Consider the following 24,035-nt stretch of genomic DNA (forward strand, 5'->3'; position numbering starts at 1 on the left):
CAAATTTAATGTCTAAAAATGTTTTGATATTGGGCTTAGTATTGTAAAAAAAGTCTGCTAAAACTTGCGGATTAAATGACTGTTCGCCATTTGTTATTATAAAATTATATTAGTCTTTGAAAAACCAACATTATTCCTCGTATATGCTAAATGTACACGATACAGGACTAGCAGGATACTATAGATTGTGTACTGCAAATACAACATACTACTCTGCAGGATTTTGTTTGTGCTGCCACGTTGCAATGAGCGATTGTAAAATGAATGGCTTGCCCAAATTGAATGGCATAGAGCCACATACCCCGTTTTTAATAGGAGTATCTGGGGGTACTGCAAGTGGCAAGGTAGGTAATGCAATAGCTGCATGTTTCTATTTAAAAAAAGCACAACATTGATACAAAGATTGCTGTAAACCTAACTTGTCCTCTCAAATCACAGAGTACAGTTTGCAAACGAATAATGGAGAAACTAGGACAAGCAGCTATTGACAATAAACAGCGGCAAGTTGTCTGCATATCGCAGGACAGCTTCTATCAAGAGTTGACACCATTTGAAATTGCCAAAGCTGAGAAAGGTCAATTTAACTTTGACCATCCTGATGCATTTAATGAGACTCTGATAAAAGATACTTTAACTGATATTTTGGCTGGAAAAATGGTCCATATTCCTACTTATGACTACAAAAATCATACTTTGTAAGTACACCTTAAGGGGCATGGATTATTGATTTATAGTTGATACAGAAACAATTTCTACCATTACTTTAAATTAAATTTTGAATTGAGTATAAGTGTTCTCATTTCATTTACTGTGAAGATTACTATTAGAGCCAGTCTTCTTGTTGTATTAAGAATTCAGTAAATTAATTTTTGTTCCTCTTGTGAGACATTTCTGACATTTATAGTTTTGCAAGGTGTTAACATACAAACACAAAATACAGTTTAAAAAAGATACAAAGTCAAAATAAAAGGTCACACTGTCTTGGTATTTGTCATAGGGTGTCACAGGGGTCCCTAACAGTTTCTCCTTTACATAAATGACATTAATAACTGCCTGGCCTGTACTGATAGTGGTTCTATTTATGAATGAAATAACAACATTCATAAAATAATTTAAAATGTTCTAATTCACTGAATCAACTGTCTGGCAAAACCTGGGACAGGGTATGCTATTGATTGCCTCAAACCAGCTGAGTGTTGATGAGGCCAACACCCAATCTGCAGTTTTCACCCTGAGATAGTTTTATGACACTGAGTTAGAACCAGTAAATTTCTTGGAGTTTTACTTGATGATCAGTTGTTCTTGTAGGTAGGCCTCACCCACAAAATAAATAAAAGGAGGAGGTAAAGTTTGTACCAAAATATAAATTTGGTTTTTGTAAAATAGTAATCCTTGATCTCGTTTTAACAGAGCAAAACCATTTTTAAACTGATTTTGTAAAAATGCAGTTCTCTTTCCATGTAACTATGTACTTTGTAACTCTGTAAAATATTCTGCAAATGGTAGATAATAAGTGGCTTAATCTACGCCCTACATTTATGATTCAGTGCCTACTGCGACGTTTTTTTTTTTTAACAATCACTCATTGGGTGCCAGTTATCCAATAGAAAACCAGTGTGAAAATAATATATCCTCATTATAATCGATTACTACAGTATGTTACTACTACTTACTACTACTTCTATGTTAACTTTGCCAATTTGAAGGAAATTAACTTTTTCAGGAAAAAAGATGAAGTTCTTACAATTTACCCTGCTGATGTTGTACTTTTTGAAGGCATATTGGTGTTTTATTTTCCTGAAGTCAGGAAGCTCTTTCACATGAAATTATTTGTTGACACAGACTCTGACACTAGATTGGCCAGAAGAGGTAATTTTGCCCCATCTAATTCAGATAGGTATGACAGTTCAAATGTAATATGTTTCTATTCCCATCAGTGCCAAGAGACATCAAAGAAAGAGGCAGGGATTTGGATCAAGTACTCAATCAATACATGAACTTTGTGAAGCCTGCTTTTGAAGAATTCTGTTCACCAGTAAGTGAAGATTATATTTAATGATTTATTAAGGCCTAGTTGTTGAGAATCGGTTCAGTTAAACCAACACAGGTCCTTGAATCATTCCATAGAAGTAGTATTGTTGTCAAATTGATTTTATTGAGGATGGTTCAAGTGCCAGTTCTAGTACAATATACAACTGGGTCTAAGTTGTTTCAGGTGATTTGTTATCCTTTTGGATGTAACCTAATATGACCTAAACTATCCTTATTTAATTCTTTTCAGACAAAAAAGTTTGCTGATGTTATTATTCCTAGAGGGGCTGATAACCATGGTAAGTGCGGAATTTATGTTATTTTCGCTTATTTGCGTCTTAGAATTGTTGGTGGGGTGTTGTAAATTGTTGGTGTTTGCCGTAGTTCTATTCAGTGTGTTCAAGTTGGAATATTATTTATCTCTCAATGTTATAGTATGATTTTCAATATTCCTCAGATATCGTTTTTTTTGGACACACTGTATAATACAAATAGTCTTATTACCAAGAAGACTTGGACGCCGTTAGGAATTTTTAAACGTGGAGGTAACAAAATTGTCACATTCAGCACATTATTGGTATTAACTGGTGATTAGTTACAAGTAGACCTTGTGTACATACATTAGCCCCTTCAATCATTACTGCTTGTATGCATCATTTTCTGGAAAAAACCCTGTAACTTTACTTTGGGTAACATACAAAAAATGGCTAAATCTAAGACCAGACTCATCACCCAAGATCAGTCTAATTAGCCCATTGATATTTTTCCCATCAAACAAATAAAACGGCATTTTCTCACAACATAAAACACATGCAGTATGGATAAAACACTGCTGTGTGGTACTTAAAATTTGGCATTCCTTGGTGGTACTTTACGGTTTTAGGTAACTTAAACTTAGACTAGCTTCCTAGTGAATAGAACCAAATGAAAGCATTCGGTATGATGTCTCATTAGATCAGGTTGGTTCTCAAAGTACGTAGGTACCTGTAATTTATTAGGTCTAATGACAAAATGGTGACTGTAATTATGTGCTAGGATCTCACACATCATTTCTACATAATGGTTTACGAGATGCCTGTAAAAAGCATTCTCATCCGGAACACCCTGTATAGGTAGAGTGTTTTCTTTAACGTTACTCGTAATTAAGAATATTGATCATCGCTGCATATTGTTCCATGTCTGGTTTTATCGATTGACTAAGTGTCCTATTTATGTGAGGCGATATGAGAGATAGACACTGCATAATGGTTAATATGTGTACTAATGTTTCGTATACATCATGAATGAGAAAACACCCAGTATATTTACTTCTGATATATCCGCAAAAATTGGTTCCTTTTCAAGAGAGTGTTTTTTCAATTAAAGTAAGCAGAGTGTCCTAAAATCTGAGAGCTTCTACAAGTTGTATGCAAGGTTCGAAAAATTTATAGCTGATAAGGATAATTTAAAAATGTCTTAATACACCATGTATACTCTTAAAATGGTATATAATTTGTTGCTTATTTTGGATCATTTATTTTCCGGTAGAACCGGCCAAAATTTCGATTTTTAAGGCTTGTCATTGTCTCGTCTTGCACATCTCTCCTCTTCATTCTCAGATATGTTGACATAAAGAACTGGGGCCATGTGGCGAACTAGCATAAACCATAAAATCCCCGTTCAAACATACTTTGCATGGTAGATTTCGGATATACATTTTATGTTAACTGTCGTGTATCATCGAGCATGCATTTACCATGTCCAATTAAATGTTAACACATTTCTCGTCACTCATTGGTATTTTTTGTTGCAGTGGCTATCGATCTTATCGTCCACCATATCAAGGACAAAATACAGGGGAGACCTCGAGAGAATGGAGTGTGCGCTAATATTGAAAAGCACTAGTCGCTTTTAAATAATCGTAAACTGACTACAAAATATTTTCGATCGCTTATTTGAATTTAAAAATGACAGTAAACATTTGTCCGGCCTAGGGCCACCAGATCAGTGTCCTGACAACTTTAGCTGGAAGATTATTTCCTTGGAAATCGCGAAACTGACCAATGACTCTGTCTTTATTTCAACGTTTCCATAGGTATTATCCTCTTGGTAAAGATGCCAGGACTTCGTTCGTTTCGCACTTAGAAAGTTGAAGCCGCTTTCGATTATTCGCATAATTTGGTTAAGTACCAAAGAAATAAATTAGGTATTTAGATACCAAAGTGATCAGTATAAAACCCGATAAGTTCGGTGTTGATGTGATGCAATAGTGTTTCGGACCGTGATTTTATTTAAGTATTTTAAGTATTCATCCGTTTATACTCGGTGATTTCAATTCAGAAACAGGAAAAGCAAGTTTAACCTCGGTTCGACATATCTCCCCTACGCCCGAGTCAATGAAACACAATATCCCCGAACACGATCAAGTATTGATTTGTGATGTTTTACATTTATAACTGAAGAATTTTGACGTTAAGTTACACTTTTTTATATGCGTTTTTACGATTTTCACATAGAATATTCGCTTACGTATTTGCATGAATTCACTTCTCATAGTGCATTGAGTGCATCAATGCAGTTGTGTTTATGCTGGGCCCCGTAAATACGATAGATGTATTGAAAAATATCTCGAAAGTATCAAGGAAGGAAGTAAATTATACAAATTTTATAGAGGTCTTAAAGAAAAAATGGGAATTTTAGCTCATTTATATCTTTATTAGTAAAGCTACTGTCGAAGGTGAAAATGTTGGAATTGAAGGGACAACTAATACAAAACATGTTCAGACCATACTTTCTTCTAAGTAAGGTGTTAGAATTCTGACATATTGCCCCTGTATGAGATAACTGTTCAGTTTTTAAGGTCACATTCGAATTACACATGCACCTGCTTAGAAGAAAATAACTGCTGAACGTATATATACATATATATGCATTGTTCAATAATTTTTTCTCCCATGGAATGCCATATATATTATCATTGTTGATTCCCTACACAATCTCATTGACGAAGTTACATTCTCGACTTTACTTATCACGGAGGATATGGCATAAACAGTGTTTTGGATAGCGAGTCTGCCTATATCAAAGCAAGGATACGGCGCACTTTCTCTTACTTAAAATATCCAGGGCTCTATGGTCGATCTTCTCTCGAATTCAATTTTCGCACACTGAACGTTGTTGGGACCCAATAAATAAAGTTATTCCCTTTACAGTTGCTCCGGCACATAATTTGTGATAGTTTTGTTCGACTTTACATTTTACACACATTTCAATTCCTTCTCACTCGTTTGTAGATTAGATGTATTTACTTATCGATTACATGTAAAAGTAGAGAAGTAAATTGCGTATTGATGTACTTGTACAATTGTTGTAAATGGATATTTCGTTGCATTGTGGTTCAGGCGATTCAACAGATGTAATTCAAATAATTATAGTGAAATTCTCAATATAAAGTTTTTATTTCCAGAAGTCTCCGCTTTTTGTTGTTCATTCAGAATACCTTCCTACAGAAGAAAAGTGTGAACAACACGATTTCTATATGCAAATTTACCCCAACGTTTTCGTATACATTACTGAAATATCATAATTGCTTTTCTGCCAAGAACCTGCAAAAATGTGTCTCTATTTCCAGTTGCCATTGATCTCATTGTTCAGCATATCCGGGAACTTCTTTCCAATAAGAACCGCAGTTCTGAAGATGGTTCCTCACCGCTCGTGAAGCTGCACACTACTTCATCTCAGTCCCCTTCAAAGAAAGTCGCCATTAATGGCGAAGGAGTCGTTAAGAGGCCACATTAAGATCCAGTAGACGCCAGAGCCTGTTTGTTTCCTTATTATGTTACTTATTGGTTGTTTTAAAGTTTTTTTTGCTATTTATTTTTAGTTATATCTTGGTTCGCTTATTTATATTTTAGGCATATTTCTTAATAGCATGCTGCCCTTTAGGCTTTGTGTTACTAAGTGAAAATTCTTACGTTTTACTCACTAGTAATAAGAGCAATGTTACAAAGAGAATGTGTAGAAATGTTTTTAGTAGATCGAAATTTTAGGATCTTAGAACGTTATTTCACTGAGAAATTAGTATTTTCCGTGCTCATTTTTGGACTGAGTGCCTAAGTTATTCGGAAATTTAGGCACTCAAATGCTCTTACTTTCATTCGCTTTTATCCCTGTTATCCCCAGAAATAGGTTATTCTATCTTGCCTCATACGCTTTTGCCAAAGATTGAACCCCAAAGGATTGTTCTGTATCAATATTATTCATTAACAATTTCATTCATTATAGTTTTTAACTAACTGCTCTTAGTTACGTTGCAAAGAAATGACTGTACCTATTTAGAACATACAAATATTTTGTTACTTTATTGTTATGTCACTAGGAACAAATCGAACCTGTTCATTTGACTTATTAAGTTACATATTCATAATTTTATAAATTATCATACACATTCATTTCAGCTTATTATACATATTTTATCTGACTACAGGGTATCACAAATCTATATCTATCCCCAAGAAGACTGTAGAGATACAAATTCGATTACCTGTTCTAATCAAGATGTGAATTTTTAATTCTGAAAGCTTGTGGTCTGTAGATTTGTGAAACTTTGCACATCACATTCTTATAAAACTCATAATTGAACCACTGTGCTGTGATAGGAAGTAGTACATATTTAGAAACTTAAATTCTCTCAAGGAAATAAATTTAGATTATTCATCAAATCAATCTAATGGGATAAAATTATCATCCAAGCTGTTTATTGGTGAGGCACTTGTTGGCTTTCTGCACCATACTTCTTGCAAATTTTGATGAACGACATAAATTTAAAAGGCATTACATATACAGGGTGTGTTTTTTGAGTGTGTTGATTCAAATTGATGGAAGTTGCTATTTCTGAAGCTCATTTAGGAAACACATAACTCAAAAACTACACTCTATACAGCTTTAAAAATTCTTCTGAATGTGTATAATCTGTGCTACAAACCAACTACAAATGTTTTGTTTTGATGTTTATTTGAAAGGTAAAATAAAATTGTTGTTAATAAAAATCTGTTTGAATTGACTGGACTCATAACATGTTGAAATCCTGAAAGATCAGCTATTTTACATGGGAACACAGTTAAATTTAGAGTGGAAATGAGTTACCTGACAAGAAGGGGGAAGTTCTATTAGGTTGAAAATCCTTAGCTGCTAAGAAGCTGCAGAAGGGTGTTTCTTAAATTTCCTCGGTTATGTCTCCTATCAATCGGAAATGTCTCCCATGGCTTCTAATCAAACACAGGTGACCTAGATCAAAAAATTCACAAACCACTCAAACCCTTTTTGAAGAATTAACATACCAGGAAGTTCCATTAATTATGACACAGTATAATAAACAGAAATAACCACATTATTTATTAGCTTTTTAACCTAAATCTTAAGGTACAAAAGAATTACAATGTAAATACTCTTAATTATTCTTAATTAAAGTCTCAATTTATGACAAGATGTTCTATTGGTAGTAAAGTTCTAGGTTCATGCCATCGTGAATTTCATCTGTAGAGAGAACTTAAGGAACTTATTCAAAGTCGACATCTTGATACAAGAATATGTAGTGCTCTTATAGGAAAGGATACAGTCTTGCAGTTGTATATGATCCTTGAAGGTGGTATACCACTTCTTTAGCACGATTTTATCCCATTTCGTTCCCGTTTGAGCTGCGATGAGTTTCTTCAAATCCCCCACGGTATCATCAGGGTTGCATTTCACCCTTACTTTTTTACCCAATCTGTCATTGCAGGTTATTTCAATCATTTTCACGAAATTGTGCTCTATTCTCCGTCGAGTGACGAATCGTTTACTTATTAAATATTTGGAAAAAAGTAAAAAAGGTTTTTGCCTCAAAAGTACAAAAATTTCTTAGTTGTTTACTTTTTTGATTGACGGTGACAGTGACCGGAGCACATAAAACGAACTCATTATTTGTTGAACAAAGACGCTAAACAGTATAATATGGAAATTAATAAGAGAAAGCATGTGGAACTGAATTACGGGAGCAAGGTATTCTATTGGTCATTTGATCTAGGATGTGTGTTTGAAAGCGCCTTTAGTTGATGGAAACGGCAGCTGATCGTAATGTGTAGTAGAACTCAAAACTCACTGCAAATATTTAAAAAGTCTTCAAATTTATGAAACTTTCCTGATTATTATTGTTATGAAAGTGTGAATGGTTGTGACATTTATTTGTTATTAAAATATTAAATTCCTAACTAATTATTCACAGCATTTGGCTAAAAAAGACATTATCGAGAAAAAAAAATGAACAAACCTGAACTGGAAGGAACTGCTCATTTACTTGACGAATTGGATAGTAAGTGGAATGGGACAACTTAAATTCCCAACGGTTTCTACAAAGAACTCTCACAAGAAAATCCCGATTCACTGGTAATCCTCTTTCACAGAAAAACTCATGGTACTACTACGAGATGGTAGAACATTGATAGGCTACTTACGCAGTGTGGATCAGTTTGCCAATCTAGTACTACATAGAACTATTGAACGTATCCATGTAGGCAAGGAATATGGAGATATCCCTAGAGGGGTCTTTATTGTTAGAGGTGAAAATGTTGTGCTACTTGGAGAAATTGTAAGTAGGGAACTGGATGCCAGTAACCAAAATTAATGAATTAAAAAGCTCAGTTGGGTAGCATTATTTCTTTACATTTTGGATCATTTTAATTTTACATACTTACATCAATAATTCATGCTCCTTGCCTATACCTATGTAAATTCTATTACAGGACACTGAAAAAGAAGACAAAATACCACTTACTGAAGTATCAGTGGATGAAATTCTGGATGCACAAAGAAAAGAACAAGAATCAAAAGTTGAAAAACACAGGCTTATAACAAAATCTCTTAAAGAACGAGGACTTCAAATTAGTGCAGATTTAGTTCATGATGACTTATATTGAAATTAATGAAAGCGTATTGTTCATATAAGAATTTCAAACATATTTAGATTATTCATTCTTTTTTAATTTTTGGGAATAGTGCCTCACACACCAGCAAGAGTGGTATTATACACTATTTTCAGGTAAAACTCTTAATTTGCCCCTTATTAAGGGCTTGGACGAAAACCTTTCATGACGTTTTGGTGACAAAACTTTTCTAGGAAAAACTAATTGAAAATGCTAAAATAAACGGCAAATTGAAATGTATGATATAGACGCATAGGACATGTATTGAGATTGATTGCTTATTTCTCTATTTTATGTATTTAAATAATATGTTTTATGCTACAAAGTGTTAATTTTTTAAAATTATAATCTTATAAATAAAGGATTCTTGTAATAATGAAATCACATCAGTTTAGTCATATGAAAACCAGATTTACAGATGTTAATTATTTGTACCAAGATTGTGAATCAGGTTTAATAATATTCCCGTTGGATACAGTTAGATTTCTGTCAATAATTTTGACACAAAAGATCAAACGTAGTGTCCTTTGCAAACGTTATCGATATTTAGAGACATACAAAAATGACTGCTAAGATTATGGACTGGATAATTACAATCGTACCACCCTGAGCGCGCAACGTGTCCGCCCTCACACATAAACTAAAACATAATGACAATAATGTTCTACGGCGGACGACGCCGTTGCCACGTCAACTTTTGTGCCATATATGGTATGCCATCTATTTTTTATAGTCCGATAGGGTCGAAAGTTGGATACCAGTCCAGGTTCGATATAGGAACTCCGTCCGTCCACATTCGACAGTGATCACGGTCCGAGAGAGATACCACGGCCCTCCAGATCCGAAACGCGGGAGATTCCAACCGTCAAAAACCATCCAATGACTTTAATTTGACAATTTGACAGTTGGAAACATTTTTGAAATCGGTATACGCCATATTTTCTGTGGGTTCAGTGTGAGTAACTTTGTGTATTATAAAATTCTTATTTTAAATGTGTTTGGAGTGCAGGGGTAAGTACTATCGAAATAACTAATAATTTTATGATTCTTGCGCTAATTCTCACGGTTTATATTATAAAGCTATAAATCCGGCTTAAACCTGAGGTAGATACCCCAGTGGACATTCCCTGAATTTTTAATGTCCTGATCACTGTCTTGTATGCCCATGTTTCGGAGCGCTTTCAGCCTCCCATTAACTCAAGTGCGAAGGTTAAATAAAAATGCCATAAACATACTGTGTAATTACATTTTCATTATTCGTTTAGTCGCTGTGAGCAGTTTGATATAGTATGTTACAGATCGCGACCGATTATATTAACTCTTAACAGTACTTAACAGCTTTAAATTTAACAAATAACATATGGAGATGTGGATTATTTTTTCGAAATTTAATAGTACAATATCGTCTTCCTAATACTTCTTTTTGAGGAAAGGGACACAGGCCGCACAAAGTTTAATTTTAAAAAATCTATAATAACAACAAACATTACTGTTAGCCTACAATATAGAACCTTCCTCAGAAAAAAGTGTAGATAATGCTACGGTCCGCGTTAAACTGGAAAGGAATTTTCCAGTTTAAAGCAGGCAGTTTTGAGGTAGAAGCTAGGCCGGTCAAGAAGGCTTCTGTTTTGTAAGGGGATTATTTGACATAACTGTCAGTGTGAAATTCCGGGAATTTTGAGTGGTGTCTTGGAACAGCCTAGCTTCGTGTCCGCCCCAAATGGGGCTACTACAATATTTCGACTTATTAACAATTATTACGAGTTAAAAAATCGCGATTGTACAGGGTGTTATAAAAGCCAGTTTGGTGTGTTAGGAGAAGTTATTTATCTGACTGTGTCGGTCGTCGAAGCCCTTCCGTTCGCGTTAACTCATAAAATCAAGAGCGAAAGCAAAGATCTACAGAAGGAAAAGGTACATTTAGGGCAATAAGTTATTCTCTTTGGAGGTTCGTTTTTTCTGTCTGCAAATGTTGTTCTTGTTAGTGAACAATAAATTTCACCACCTTTTCTTTTATGCTCCTAGATTATTTCTTATGCCCCCCCAGTCCGTTTTTACGTGCTCGTAGTTTATTCATTATGTGCCTGTAGTGTACTTTTTAATTGCAAATTTTGCGACCAAAATTAGAATTATTTTGAGAACGATCAGTAGGGAGCTTAGACAGGAAATTTTTAATACTAGAATCGATCGTTTTGAATTTTGGGTAAACTTATCATTTTCTTAATAAAGTTGGGCATATTTTTCAAACATTGATATTCCTTAGCCCAACGGAACTGCTTTCTGACTCGATCTTCACTGCATTCAGTGCACTGAAACCTGAACTGCTCCAGTGAAGATTATCAAAGTTTACGAGACAATGCGCTCAATGATTTTCCGATGACGTGGTGATGTCTAGTTGCACATCAAAAATGATTGTGTGTGTTGGTGTCCATAAACCAGTAATTAATATCAACAAGATAGCTGTTCAAAAAATCATATGCGAAACGAACCAGAAGCAATAAATTTCTTCCAACGGAGTGGCAAATTAAGCAAAAAAAGCTTTTCTTGTACTTCACGAGTGTGTTTATTTATACGTGCCCGTAGTTTATTTTTTAAGTGCCTCCGGTTTATTTTTCATGTGTCAACAGATCTCCCTTACGGTAGAACAGAAAAAATGTTACCCAAAACGAGCTTGTTATAGCTATATTATGTGAACACAAATTATGAAAATTAGTATCTATGTCTCCACCTTTTTGTCACTAATTCCGCAATTCTGATCGTAAAACCTGGGGCACCGCGTATACCTTGGGTCTCTGGAAATGTGGTTCACCTTTAAAACTTTTTAATTTTGCGCCGATTAAAATGAAAGTTTTAGGCTTAGGACGCAAAATGGCAGTAAAGGAAATATTGCCTTAAATTTCCAGTTAAACTGAAAATGCTGACGAAATGTCCACCGCAGTTGTGGACGAAGCCCCAGGAAGCAGTTCCATTAGGCCACGGCTTAAATGTCTTACACGTAAACAATAATGAAAAATATTTCCAGTGGTACTTTGAGCGGCCGAGAAGGCTGATTTATTGCCACGTTTTCGGTATAGAGAATGCCCATGGACTTTGACGACCAGCAGTGGACAGAAATGCGATCTCAATCATTCAATTACATGCACGTAAACTGCGATACTCATAAATAAATTTCTATAAATCTAAATCACCGTAAAACATTCACCTTAATAGATCGTTTAAAACAATAATCTATAAATGTCAATCTAAGTAACAATATGTGGGTCCTTAAATATTAATAATTTATAGGGTGCAATTTCGCTACGATTTAATGGAACTATTAAATATAAATTTTATTATTATTACAGCTATTGGTAAGCTTGAAGGATAAATTCGATTTAGGCGCTTTACATGTGTTGTTTCGTGCAAAAATGAGAGGGTTATCTAAATATTGTGGTTCAAGCTTACCAGTAATTGGCACAATGATACCTAAGAAAAACAACACAAATTAATTAACCCAAATAAGTTTACAAGGATATTTTCAAGCCCAAAGCTAATTAGCCATGAAACATTTTCAATTTTCTGTTTTGGGTTCAATTTTGGTAAATTTCGATTTAATTTTGGTTCAATTTTGGGGTCAGTTTGGGGAAATATTACTGTACCTATATGATTTATTCATACCGTTTTTTAATATAAGTACCCTGTGTTTCTTAGTGTTATTGAAAAGTTAAACTAAATAGTGGCACAGATCCAAGTTTGTATTGGAATTGGCAAGAGCACGCAGAGGTGCGAAAAATCCGAAAACAACGCTTTAAATGTGCACTTTAGCGGTCTTTCGTCAATTCCCTTTATTATATCCGAGTTGGTTTTACAGTAATTAAAATTAGTACAGTTACACTATCGTGTTATTAAACTACATTTTAGCAGATGATAATACCTAATGAATAAACGTAACAATCGTCGGGAAGACTTACATTTTTCATAGTTTAATTTTTTATATTAAAATCTATTTACTTGGTGTTTTGTCTCTCAAAGTAAGTATTTTTGCGTAGAGGCGAATTCATCATCGCACCATTAATACACAATTAATTTGCTATAGAAAGGAACAAACAGACATTGAGAAACCAAATTTTTCGTGTAACAATTCTTCCAATTAATGCAAACAAAACTTTATTAGGACACATTTAAGCAATTTTCGAATAATAATCGCTCTGTTCTTTCTACAATTTTAGCACAGACACTTTTACATACACATTATTTAGTTTTTATTATATAATATGCCTAGGTAGGTATATAAGAAACAAAGTATTAAAGGTATAATACCTGGGTAAAAGTAACTCAATATTGCATGAAGGGTATGTTGCATTCAAAATGCAGGTTGTTGTCAGAATGTACACAGCAGGACTCATGAACGTGTAAGTCAATAGCACGCTGCATATGCTTTAGGTCTATCTAGTACCAAATATAGGAGAAATAGGGTACATACTGAGATTCACTGAACTGCTATAAGAAATTAAATCTATGTTATTATTCACCAGATGTGATACATTTATAAATGATTTTGGGCTATAGTTATTTGGTGTTTTGATGCCTTTAGTTCGAAAATACAAACTGAAAATTAGCATTACCATAAAATACCTTCATGCTTCGCAATATATCATATCTGTACAGAATGGGCTTAGGAGTAATTAATTAATTGATTGGACTACAGACAAAACACATAGCTAATAGCAGTTCGTAGGGCGAACTGGAGGTTGTTTCGGTGGGTTTCTCTGCGGCGGTTGGATTCGATTTTTTTCAGGCAGAAATTGTGGGTTTAAATTAATGAAGTTGGTGTTTTTGCACTGGCGGATCTTTAATTTCGCATTTTTCGCCGAAAGTTAAGGCTAATGTGCCGCACAAATTACGTTCAAAAGTTGCTTCGTTAGCGGGATACGAGATGTAAATACATGCAGGGTGAAAATAATATATCCTAGAAAATGATCCACTTTTTCCCCTAATTCCTCAGTATTGGAAAACCTGCATGTAGGTAAAGGAATGACGAAAAGAAAAACATGCATTGCCTGTTTTTTCTCTGAAATATTCAATTGTTATTTTACATCTTAGTCCTTAACATTCAAAGATTTTTCCTTTGAACGTTTTCTTTTTTTAAATTCCAACCGCCACTGAATGCGAAACTATTGTAAACCATAAATTACACTAACAAAACTATTTAGTTTCAGTCATTTTGTAATAATTCTATTAATATTTTATATTAGTATAAATAACAACACACCGGATAGAGTTCTCCGTGATCATTTAGCACACAATTCACTAATGTAAGCGAATGAAGTTCTTCAACACGGCAGTAGAATTGGTTTCCCGCTATAAGAGTTGGAATGTTCTTGTCTTACGCGCACTTAGGAAGATTTATCAATTCGTTGTTAAAATAAAATATCATTATAATTATTTATCTTTAAGCACCCGCTAGATTTGCTCGTATGGGCCATGTCACCAGGAAGGATCACTACAGACGTCGGCGGGCCCGTACAAGTACCAAATGACCGCGATTTTGGGCTGTATTACGTATTGTGCGAATAAGTGCAATTCTATCTATTATTGCGTATTTCGAGTGAATGAAACGTAAAAAATTATATTTTGTTATACTTCGATTTAAAAACGTTACTTGTTAACATCACTGTTCACCGCCAAACAGTTCGTCACATGACGCTAATTTCCAGTATTCACTCGTATCACTAAAGTACAGTAACTACGCACGACTTATCCTTAAAAGATTCAAATTTAGATTAACTTACCATTAGTGTATATAAAAGATTTTAAACGTGTCGGTAAAAATGTTTATTTCTAATAAGTTAATATTTCTTTTGGGTTCCGGCCGGCAAGGGCAGTTTGAGTAGGGTAGTTGTTGATTGTCCATCTAACTATAAGCAATTCGTTTGGTTCGAATAGAGGTTCACAAGAAAAAACTACGCAAACAATAGCACGGAATGCTTTATTGTATCTGTGAACATTAATGTATGAAATTTTCTACAGCGAAAAAAGTTACTTTAATGAATCTACTGAAATATAGTGTTGTTTCGAGATATACAGGGTGTCCATTACTATGGTGATCCTGGTAACCATAAAAGATACGAGGTCAATTAGATTTCCCGGTAGAATCGTTTCAAACAATGGAGACACGTCAGCTGGTGTATTCACCAGATCTTTCCCCATTGGAAACTTATTTTTGGGGAATTTTATTTTGATATTTCCACCAAAGTGCAAACCTGAATTTTAACATCGTAATCAGAAGAAAAAACTGAATTTAAAAATGTGAATATCCAAAATGGCGCCCATGAGAAAAAAGTTGATGATGGTGGCCGAAAATCGAAACGTCGGATTTTAAATATGACCTTGCTACATTGAAAAAGAAAAATTGTCCTAACGAAGTGTCAATTATTTAAAATTATTTTGCCAAATTAAGTTGAAGATAAAATAAGGAAGTTTTATCAAAATTTTAGTAAATTTTGAAATTTAAAAACGGCATATTCTTGAACTGCAAATTGATCGACTTTGCCTTAAGTTTTCCGACCACGTAGGTAATGTTTCCGAGGCACCCTCTACATTTCATTGAATTGTACTGCGTTTAATCTTAGCTTTGAACATCTCTTATCGTTCGTAAGATTCACCAAGGATTTGCCGACGATTTTCAGATCTGATTTAAGCAACAATTACTGTTAAAATTAAAGGAAATGACCAATAAGTAAATAATTTTAAGGGCTCCTCTGCTCAAACGGCTCTGCCGGCCATTGGCTATTAAAGTCTGTGCACCTTCGATATTGCCCCAAATAGATCCGATTCGAAAGTCTGTTGACTACAGTGCAGGAAAACGAGCAAAAATTCTTCCTAGATATTCAACATTCTTTAAAATTGTACCAGCCATGCCGACACTTAGCCGATAGACCTGAATCGAGTTACCGTTCTACCATCTCCATATGTCCATTAACAACCAACAAAGTGCCAGTTTAAGAAAGTTTGGAAGACCATAATGGCATAGATATCACCTTCTTCCCTTCGGCAATATCGAAAATGTGGTTGCCGTCCCCATTGTTATCCTACCGTCCACCTTTACAAATAACAATCTATAGGTATATTCAAAACCGCGCTTCTTCTTACTGTACCGACCGACATTACTCACTACAACACCATATTAAACCGAATCAGACTCGCTCCTTTATCCAGTCGGCGGTGTTCGTCAAGGTGAAGTAAGGTCTGGTGGTCTCGAAGAGGCACCTGAAGAACCAACGTTTCGCCGTCGACGGCAACAGCCGTCATCAGACACTATCGACGGACGCGAACCGTTCGCCCAGCTCCTCGCAGAAATGGGGCACCTGTTGTCTGGAAGTTCCTGGAATGGCTACCTGTTGAAAAAACAAAAGTTAGTTTTCATCAAGTAATAAATTTGTGAGGAAATTTCAGAATTAGTCTAGAGAAATGCATTAGATGCCTCGTCTGTTCGTAATGATCTCACATATGTAAATAGATGGAGGAGAAGAAAAGTACCGATAGACCGGTCAGCAAGATCTCAAAAACTATTACATATAGATTTTTTGTGGAGTTACCATCAAAGAAAAATTCACAAAATGAAAACAGAAAACATTTTTACATTATGTGATACACCCTGTACCTACCGGTATATGTATACTGCGTCTCATCGCCCTTTCCCTTTCCCTACGCCGCCGTCTTTTCCTATGACAGATGACGCAGAAACATATAAGACCTAACAAAATGGCGCCCATGATAGCCACCCAGGACAATCGAAAGGGAGCTTGAGGTTCCTCCGGAGGTTGGCCTGGAACAGAAGGAGATTTGCAATGCTAAGAAATGTCTTGTATGGTATCGATGCTTAAAAGGCGAAAGTGAAAGCTTCACATATCTATAACAAATGAGCAGTTCCAAGCAACGATAATAATATAACTTTTAATTAGTCAGAGCTATAATTGCCCTTCTTACATTCTTAATCAATGAAATCCGTGTAACATGCAACCTAAACATCGATTAGTACGTTTTAAAAGCGGGTACAAAGAGGTATAACATTGAAAATGGAGTATTTTTTAGATATTTAAAACTTCTCAAAAGAGAATTAGCGGTTACTCAGAAGCATGAAAATGCCTGTGAAGTCAGGTTCGATCAGAGTAACTTCATATTTCGGACCTAAGGGATCATAGTAAAAGCTGATTCTAATATCTGGGCACTTATAGTATTTCCCCACAAGGGGATATTCATGCCCTCAAAAGTCCCTTTGAAATCTATTAATGTTAAATCATATTAAAAGTCATTTTGAAAACGTGGTATCAGTAACTGGTCTTTCAAACAAAATTTGGACTAAGGAGGGTTGTTTAAACTTTGTTTTTGGCAAGAAGAATCTAAATGTTGTCAATAGTTTTCAAAGACCCCCTGGGCTTGGCATGGGCGGAATCACGTTTTAATAGTGATAGTATATACACCATTTTACTCCACAAAAATACTCCATAAACACATTTAATTTGCTTACAAATACGTATTTAACATGTGAATAAACTAGCAGATGCTAGATGTGTGGAGGTGTATTCGTTCTAGGGGCCTCTCAATATTGAACTGATTTTCCCCAATTTTCATTACACCAAGGATTTTTGTAACTTAGATGTTGCATGCCTACATGAATGAAAATGATATAAATTGGAACTTATGACGTACACATCTATCTAAGCTAGGCCAAACACCATTCAAAGCAGAAGGCATGTTAAGTCAGCCAGCAAGGGGATCACAGTTGATCAGTTATCGTATAGGTGTTAAGTGGTTTCTTTATGATTTCCCAATTGCCGATTTGTTTTCCAAAGTTGTGAAAGAGAATTTGCAATACCGATCAGTCCGTACTGATTGTGATCATACAACCGTCGAAATCTGTGTCACCAAAAGACGGCAAAAAGGGCCCAAAGAGAGCCTTAATCCATATCGCAGGCTACAGACTTTTCGCAACCGACAGTTTAGTCGGCCGCTTATAGAGACATACATAAACCTCGCCATAACCTGCGCCGATTCACCCAGCCGATGCTATTTCTTCATTTGAACTATCGGCCGATTATTTAGTCTGTAGTCTGCTGTCACTGCTAAGATCCGATACGATTCAGGCTGTTCGGTCCTATGAGCTCGAGTAAAATTCATGAAAAAAATAGTTTCCATTTACGATAACTTCTCAAAATAAGGTAGTTCATTCAAAAGTGTTCAAAATGCGAAAGTAAGAAGAAGATAGTTAAGAGTGACTCACGTAGAGATTAGCGGGATGAGCGAGGAGCGGGGGGCGGGAAGACGGCTACGGGAGTAGCAAGAGCGGCAACAGCGCGGCCAGTGGGGCGACGCCCGGCCAGGTGGGGCGCCGCCCGCGGGACGCCGCCGCCGCGTCGACCCGCGACGCCGCGCCACCTGCACATACACACACTTCGGTTACGATATTTATGTCAAAAGTCGTCCCTCTTGTTTTAATTATCCATTAAAAGACCACCAAAGGGTTTTCCGCCAAAACTATGAATATGAAAGTTTCCAAGGATTGGAAAATGGAAATCGTGAGACATGAAAATTGCGCTTAATTTTCAGTTCGAGACTTTTAGTGATTATTTTCTAGTTTTTGATAATTTTCAAGTGGTGCCTTAAGGTTTTTCAAGAATAATTGAGATTTAAATACTCGTTGAAGAGACAAAATTACTTTAATTAATTTGATTTATTAAATGTGAAGATGTTAAAAAGACCTAAAAATCTCTTGTGAGTCCTCTAGACGGGGGAATATTAAAAACAAATAGAAAATCTGTGTTTGATCTTCAAAAGTTTCCTATTTCAAACTCCCAAGATTCGTTGGCCATCATGAGGGCCCTATATATGCAAAAGAATTTGATTTTCTCATCAAGTGATCATATACTATTTAGGGAACTACTTTGATGGCCATTTTTTAAAAATCATTAAAATCGATGGGTCTATTTCTCACCCAATTAAAAAAACTATGAACTATCAATGATCAATAATTTCTGTTATTTCCAATTCGTAGTGGTACATGATTTCATTAGAGCTAAATAAAGAATAAGTAACATAAGTTTAAATTAATCCTTGGACATAAATATTCGTAAGGCCGATTTCACTACTCCAGTTTAAGTTTTAAGTTAACTTTAGCGTAAAGATTTATCTGAAGTGGCAAAACCAGCCTGTAGCTGAGAGTTCTAACTACATAAAAACAGTTAATATTTCAACGGGCAGATCGAAAAAGAACGCCACCACTGACAGCCGACGCGTAAGAATGGAGAGATAAAAAGATGGATAAAAGTGAATGCAAAAAGGATTTTGTAGAAAGTTCAATTTAGATCTTATTTATCTCTCTAAACAGATAACATTATAATTACCTTGCGTGCGTGCAATGCAACAGAAATAATGTTATAATAAATTACTAAACATGGAAGTTACCGCCATCTTAACTGAAAGATTAAGGAAATAATACCTCGCAAGTTTATGATATATATATTATCTTATTGAAATGAGTACGAAAACAGGGCTGAACGGTTTAGAATGGAATATTTTTTGGAATTGTTTCTGAAGTCGAACATAATATTTTAAAGCAAATATTTTTGTTTTTTTATTTTATTAATTTATTTTCTTTTCTTTTATTATTTTTTGATTTTTAATTTGTTTCTATTATTTTTTTTTTCTAATGCACTCAATTGTAACACAAATCCTTCTAAACTATTAAACCCTGTTGACACACCCTGTATATTCAACCAATGACGCACAAAAACCAAATTTGGTATTCAAGCAGATGGTACTCACAGTCTTTTTCATCTGAATCGTCTAAGGCTCCACAATTGGGGACATTGTTGCACTTCAGATGAAATGGTATACAAAACAGACTCTTTTGGCACTGGAATTCATCGCAAGATGGTCCATCTAGCACTTCTGTCCAGTAAGCTCGAAAGCCTGCATATCCCACTGCCTTATCAGCGGTGATAAAGCTGCAGGTAAACGTTTCATATGTAGTTAATTACTTAATCAATACTTGGGGAATTTTTAACCTTTATTATTAATTTAATAATTAAATAGTTATTACTTCCCAAATTAATTTACTACATAGTAAATTTATCTTAGTTACCTTAGTCGCATTTGGTTGGACGTTGAAATATATTCCCATTTTTCGGTAATACCTTTTTCCCCACAAAGTTCTTCACCAGGAGCGGAAGTGTCTGTCCATATTCTTAAGACTGCAGCTGGACACCCGCGTTCTAAAAGACGAGAACTTTGAAAATAGTCGCTTTTTCAATCGAGGTGACTCACCGTTTGGTTTTCCTTCAATTGCAAACTTGTCAAATACCACTAGGATTCTATGTAGGGGTTTAACACTGATGTACCAGTTGCAGCTTTTCGAGGCCTGGTTGAATTTGGGGGCGTCGTAGTTTTTAGGATAATTCGGACTCAGTATTTGGCCACTGTCGGAACTACTCACGTTGGCTGGAACGAGATTCAGTTGAGAGTAACATGTGTTAGTTCAGGTTAGTTATAAATTATTTCGATAATTTTGAAAAAATGTCAATTCAGGCACAGGGTCAGTATCTAGTGGGAAATCTAAATTCAAGTTGCCTTTTCTACACATTAAAGACAATAAGAGAAATCGATTGTGTAAATATGACTCACCTCCACAGTCTCCAAATATAGATTTGGCCACTTCAAAGCTGTACCTTGCCTTAAATCCACTGGCGACATTGGTGTCATCAGCATGCAGAAGAACTTTCAGCCCTATAGCTCCTCGATTAGATTCCACCGGACCTGGAGCCGACACGTGGCAATACCGTCCGATAATTATTTCACTACCGTCCCTGTATATGTTGTATATCTCTAACCAGTCTTCTTGGCATATTTCAGCTCTATAGAAAGTATTTCCTCGGGTCAAATAAATGATATTTCTTGAGTAACATAACTTACCCATAGGAGCCAAGACTATCATTAATATTATCTGCCCTTATTTTAAAATTGTCGAAAACCAGGGTCACTTGCTCGTTATCAGTGGCAAGGAAGTAGTAGGTGCAATTGGTGAAACTGGGGTAGTTGGTGGGATAGCGGGGTGAATTGAATTCTCCTTTCTTCTTCGAGGTGCTGCGATACGTGAACGAACATGAGCCATCAGGAGCTGCGGTACCTGGGATTCGGTATTCTGAAAGAGAAATTGCCCTTATTTCCCTATTTGACTATTACCCGCAAATAGTCCTATTCACGAGTTAAAAGAATTAATAATCCGTAACGATCCCCCTTATGTTAAATAAATCTAGAATTCAGTATTCAGAGCAGATGCCAAAAAGTTTCTCTCACATCCATTATACGGTATGCAAATGTTTTGTCACAGTAAGAAACAATGGCCGGGCTTGGCTCGTTTATAACTGGAAATTTATATAATGGGAGGAAAGTTGGTTTTAATCAGATTCTTGTTATAGTGCTTCACTGTAAAATGATGCCAAAACTTATGCAGATGTAGGTATTCATTTTGAAGGCACTGTCATAGTGGTTACAGGGTGATAGAATATGCGTAATTTGATTTTATTCCAAAATATTTATAGATGGTTGAAAAGTTGTGAAATTTGGAATTTAAGAATGTACTATTTTAAAATTCGAAAATTCTAATCAGTGGGAATAGATTTATAAATGAAGTCTTTTATAGTTGTCCATATATAATATAATAATCCAATGGGGATAGATATGGAGAACATGCCGGCCAACGTATATCTCCATTGTTTGACTCATGATTCGATCAGAAAATATCTCAGCCAATAATCAGCCTCTCTTAGCGCTTCTCGTGCATGCGATAGGAACTTAATCGATCTCTTGTAGTTTTCGAAATCTCAATAAGAAGCACTGAACCTTAATAATCCTGTATCTATAAGTCATTTTGTCACTTCATGTCGTTCTTGATTTTACTTCTAAAACTAAGATGTAATCTTTGAGAATCATTATTGTACGGCTTAGAGTCAAAAGAGGTAATCCACACTCACCAGTCTCAAATGTATAGTTGGCTTTAAAGCCCCGACCCATCAATTCTCCTGAACTGAACACCATCAGCAGCCGCGGACCATCTGAGACCATGGTCACAGGTTTAGCCTCTTCGCCACATAGCTCATGGTCGAACTTATCATAGGCGTCTACAGTTTCTTGCCCTTTTAGGTATACTTTCAGATAGCCATCGGAGCAACTGAAACCCAGTGATTAAGATTCGTCTAATATGGCGTTGTAGGAACTTACTCTCCCTTATTTCCTTTGGGGATTTCGAACATTAAAAATTCCAATCGGACCCTTTCTAAATATTGAGCATTTTGCATACCGTAGATAAAATATCTACAGACTAGTTTAGGCATATATGGGAACGGGTAGTTGGGGCTATAGACAAAGCCGTTGGATTCCTTTTTGCTAAAGATCCGCTGGTCGCACTCTGTCCCCCGTATGTGCTCTCCATCGTTTTTACTTATAAAATCTAAAACAATGGTGAGATTCTTTGTCTTATTTTACTTGGGAGGTGTGCTTCACACACAAGTGAGGTTGCTGTTGTTCTGGTGGAATTGCACACTATTTTTAGTTAAATCTAATTTAGTATAACATTGACCATTTACTAAAGGTTCGGACGGAGCTGCCTTGTTAACGTTTCAGTGACAATTTTATAGCAATCTTCTGAGCCCAGGAAGATGTATGAAAGGTGAATATCTAAAGTGGTCAAGAAGGTTTTGGAAACGAAACAATAACGCTTCGGTTATCAGTATTAATGGAGTTTTCGCAATTCCTCTCATTTTGCTCGCAAAAAATACCAAATTGCGATGGAAAGTTTGGAAAAAATTGAAAAAGTGTATACAGACTTAAATGATTCATTTCATAGAAATCCACCGAGTGCCGTATGAGGTTATGCCAAGCCAAAAACAGGTAAAAATCGCACTTTTAAAATTCGATTTGGTTCGACAATACCGAGAATATCCATCATTTACGTCGAGGTCACCGAAGTCTCATGATGAATCAGCAGCAAACCTCGTTAAAACTCAAATTGAATTTAACCAAAAGTTTTTGTTACATAGCGGCAAAAAGTCAGTGAGGGACGTACAACCGTCACTGATTTGGAATATTGCCAATTTTAAATGATTTTTGGAGTTTCCAGCTTAGAGCTTCCACCGAACGAATGGTTTTTAGTCAATGTTGTTCTCAATTTGTTTTAACTGAAAATAGTGTATAACTTCACTGCTCCAGCATCATTCCTCTCTTGGGTCTTCTTTCGAGTTAAGTAGGACTAACCTAGTTTGGTAAAAGAGTTAGAAAACTCAAAAATCCCTTTAAAACCTCTATTTTGAGTATTGGCAGTGCGTTTTAAAGTGACAAATGTAACGTAGAGCGTCGACTCCGACGAATAGATCACCAGATTACGCTGTTGACCACAATACGTGCCAATGATAGCCGACGAATTGTCGGGTCCGTCATAGACGCGCACGAAATCAAATGGACAGCTGAAAAAAACAATTATTTACCATCTCCGTCAATTTTCTACCTCAAGACGTACTGTGGACCCCCGTAAAACAAGTCGAAATCCCTAAATTCCAATCTAACGCGTTCGCCGGGGATGCCTAGGAACTGATAAGAGCAGTACATGTTCTTGGGGTATGCGCCCGGGTACGTGGGGGACACTAAACTGCCTGTATGTTTGGCGGCACCTTTTACCAGGAAGTTGCATGGCCCCGCTCCTGTTGGGGCGCCTATTTCGAATTCGGCTAAAAATAATCCCGTAAATACTCTCTTAATACCATCGTGTCTCTTGGTACTTACAGTCGTTAATAAAGGTATACCGTCCAGAGAACAGGTCGGGCACAGATGCGTTCTTATCCGAATGGAAGGAGAAAGCGAGGGTCCTGTAAAATGATACCCTGGTGCGGGGAGGGATGGGGCCGCAGTAGCGTCCCCCGAAGGGCGAGTTGACTAGCTCGCTCTGTTCGGGTTGCGTCACCTCCGAGTAGATGTCCATGTACTCGTGCACGCATCTGAAGTAAGATAAATCAATTAGCAAGATACTTTCTAGTT

At 35.9% G+C, this 24,035-nt stretch overlaps 5 protein-coding genes and 1 long non-coding RNA gene across 11 annotated transcripts in view; 3 read left to right on the forward strand and 3 right to left on the reverse strand.

Moving 5' to 3' along the window:
• Nucleotides 1-7,058, forward strand: part of LOC136415717 (succinate dehydrogenase assembly factor 2-A, mitochondrial-like) — a 115,556-nt gene extending 108,498 nt beyond the window's left edge. Inside the window, exon 6 of the mRNA XM_066400474.1 lies at nt 6,673-7,058. The gene's annotated coding sequence lies outside the window, so the exon portion shown is untranslated. The remainder of the gene's footprint in view (nt 1-6,672) is intronic.
• The window catches only part of Uck (Uridine-cytidine kinase), a 112,330-nt gene extending 105,272 nt beyond the window's left edge, over nt 1-7,058 (forward strand). The window contains exons 2-7 of one of the 3 annotated variants that reach the window (XM_066400412.1): nt 54-344; nt 439-695; nt 1,724-1,869; nt 1,938-2,035; nt 2,282-2,330; nt 5,642-7,058. In XM_066400412.1, coding sequence (XP_066256509.1) covers nt 144-344; nt 439-695; nt 1,724-1,869; nt 1,938-2,035; nt 2,282-2,330; nt 5,642-5,808 — 918 coding nt within the window. In that variant the 5' untranslated portion in view covers nt 54-143 and the 3' untranslated portion in view covers nt 5,809-7,058. Of the gene's footprint in view, nt 1; nt 345-438; nt 696-1,723; nt 1,870-1,937; nt 2,036-2,281; nt 2,331-3,823; nt 5,479-5,641 lie in introns of those variants that run through there. The other 2 variants (XM_066400403.1, XM_066400423.1) reach the window with 2 other exon arrangements.
• On the reverse strand, nt 6,340-7,933 carry ubl (Ubiquitin-like protein 5). 2 transcript variants are annotated; one of them, XR_010752641.1, is made up of 3 exons: nt 7,626-7,933; nt 7,156-7,545; nt 6,340-7,096 (listed from the first exon to the last, which is right to left on the reverse strand). XR_010752641.1 is itself a non-coding variant. In XM_066400505.1 (2 exons), the coding sequence occupies exons 1-2, from the start codon at nt 7,801-7,803 to the stop codon at nt 7,502-7,504; spliced, it is 222 nt and encodes a 73-aa protein (XP_066256602.1). In that variant the 5' UTR covers nt 7,804-7,933; the 3' UTR covers nt 6,340-7,501. The 2 variants fall into 2 exon arrangements, 1 of the variants encoding a protein (XP_066256602.1); XM_066400505.1 differs by having other exon boundaries at nt 6,340-7,545.
• Nucleotides 7,934-8,128: 195 nt separating this feature from the next.
• Nucleotides 8,129-9,233, forward strand: LSm1 (U6 snRNA-associated Sm-like protein LSm1). Its single transcript, XM_066400487.1, has 3 exons — nt 8,129-8,359; nt 8,451-8,635; nt 8,790-9,233. The coding sequence occupies exons 1-3, from the start codon at nt 8,308-8,310 to the stop codon at nt 8,961-8,963; spliced, it is 411 nt and encodes a 136-aa protein (XP_066256584.1). The 5' UTR covers nt 8,129-8,307; the 3' UTR covers nt 8,964-9,233.
• A 968-nt stretch (nt 9,234-10,201) lies between these two features.
• LOC136415736 (uncharacterized) lies at nt 10,202-15,217 on the reverse strand. The gene is made up of 2 exons (XR_010752643.1): nt 14,741-15,217; nt 10,202-14,680 (listed from the first exon to the last, which is right to left on the reverse strand). It is a non-coding gene; the product is annotated as an uncharacterized lncRNA (long non-coding RNA).
• A 389-nt stretch (nt 15,218-15,606) lies between these two features.
• The window catches only part of LOC136415640 (cubilin), a 62,199-nt gene continuing 53,770 nt past the window's right edge, over nt 15,607-24,035 (reverse strand). For 2 of the 3 annotated variants that reach the window (XM_066400333.1, XM_066400323.1), the window contains 12 exons: nt 23,784-23,995; nt 23,521-23,728; nt 23,259-23,467; nt 22,227-22,455; nt 21,980-22,176; nt 20,919-21,147; nt 20,631-20,860; nt 20,274-20,447; nt 20,092-20,221; nt 19,773-19,954; nt 16,612-16,776; nt 15,607-16,341 (listed from right to left, as the gene is read on the reverse strand). In XM_066400333.1, the coding sequence (XP_066256430.1) occupies nt 16,259-16,341; nt 16,612-16,776; nt 19,773-19,954; nt 20,092-20,221; nt 20,274-20,447; nt 20,631-20,860; nt 20,919-21,147; nt 21,980-22,176; nt 22,227-22,455; nt 23,259-23,467; nt 23,521-23,728; nt 23,784-23,995 (2,248 nt within the window). In that variant the 3' untranslated portion in view covers nt 15,607-16,258. Of the gene's footprint in view, nt 16,342-16,611; nt 16,777-18,231; nt 18,387-19,772; nt 19,955-20,091; nt 20,222-20,273; nt 20,448-20,630; nt 20,861-20,918; nt 21,148-21,979; nt 22,177-22,226; nt 22,456-23,258; nt 23,468-23,520; nt 23,729-23,783; nt 23,996-24,035 lie in introns of those variants that run through there. The other variant, XM_066400342.1, reaches the window with a different exon arrangement.

This window comes from Euwallacea similis, chromosome 2, assembly GCF_039881205.1.
Source record: "Euwallacea similis isolate ESF13 chromosome 2, ESF131.1, whole genome shotgun sequence".
Classification (NCBI taxonomy): Eukaryota; Metazoa; Arthropoda; class Insecta; order Coleoptera; family Curculionidae; genus Euwallacea; species Euwallacea similis.

Excerpts from the sequence above, each read along its gene's own strand:
- LSm1 (XM_066400487.1), top strand. The coding sequence starts at position 8,308 with ATGAACAAACCTGAACTGGAAGGAACTGCTCATTTACTTGACGAATTG. Across the intron at positions 8,360-8,450 it reads TTTACTTGACGAATTGGATA|AAAAACTCATGGTACTACTA; the intron begins GTAAGTGGAATG and ends CCTCTTTCACAG. Across the intron at positions 8,636-8,789 it reads TTGTGCTACTTGGAGAAATT|GACACTGAAAAAGAAGACAA; the intron begins GTAAGTAGGGAA and ends ATTCTATTACAG.
- ubl (XM_066400505.1), bottom strand. The coding sequence starts at position 7,803 with ATGATTGAAATAACCTGCAATGACAGATTGGGTAAAAAAGTAAGGGTG. Across the intron at positions 7,546-7,625 it reads TCATATACAACTGCAAGACT|ATGAAATTCACGATGGCATG; the intron begins GTATCCTTTCCT and ends TTCTCTCTACAG.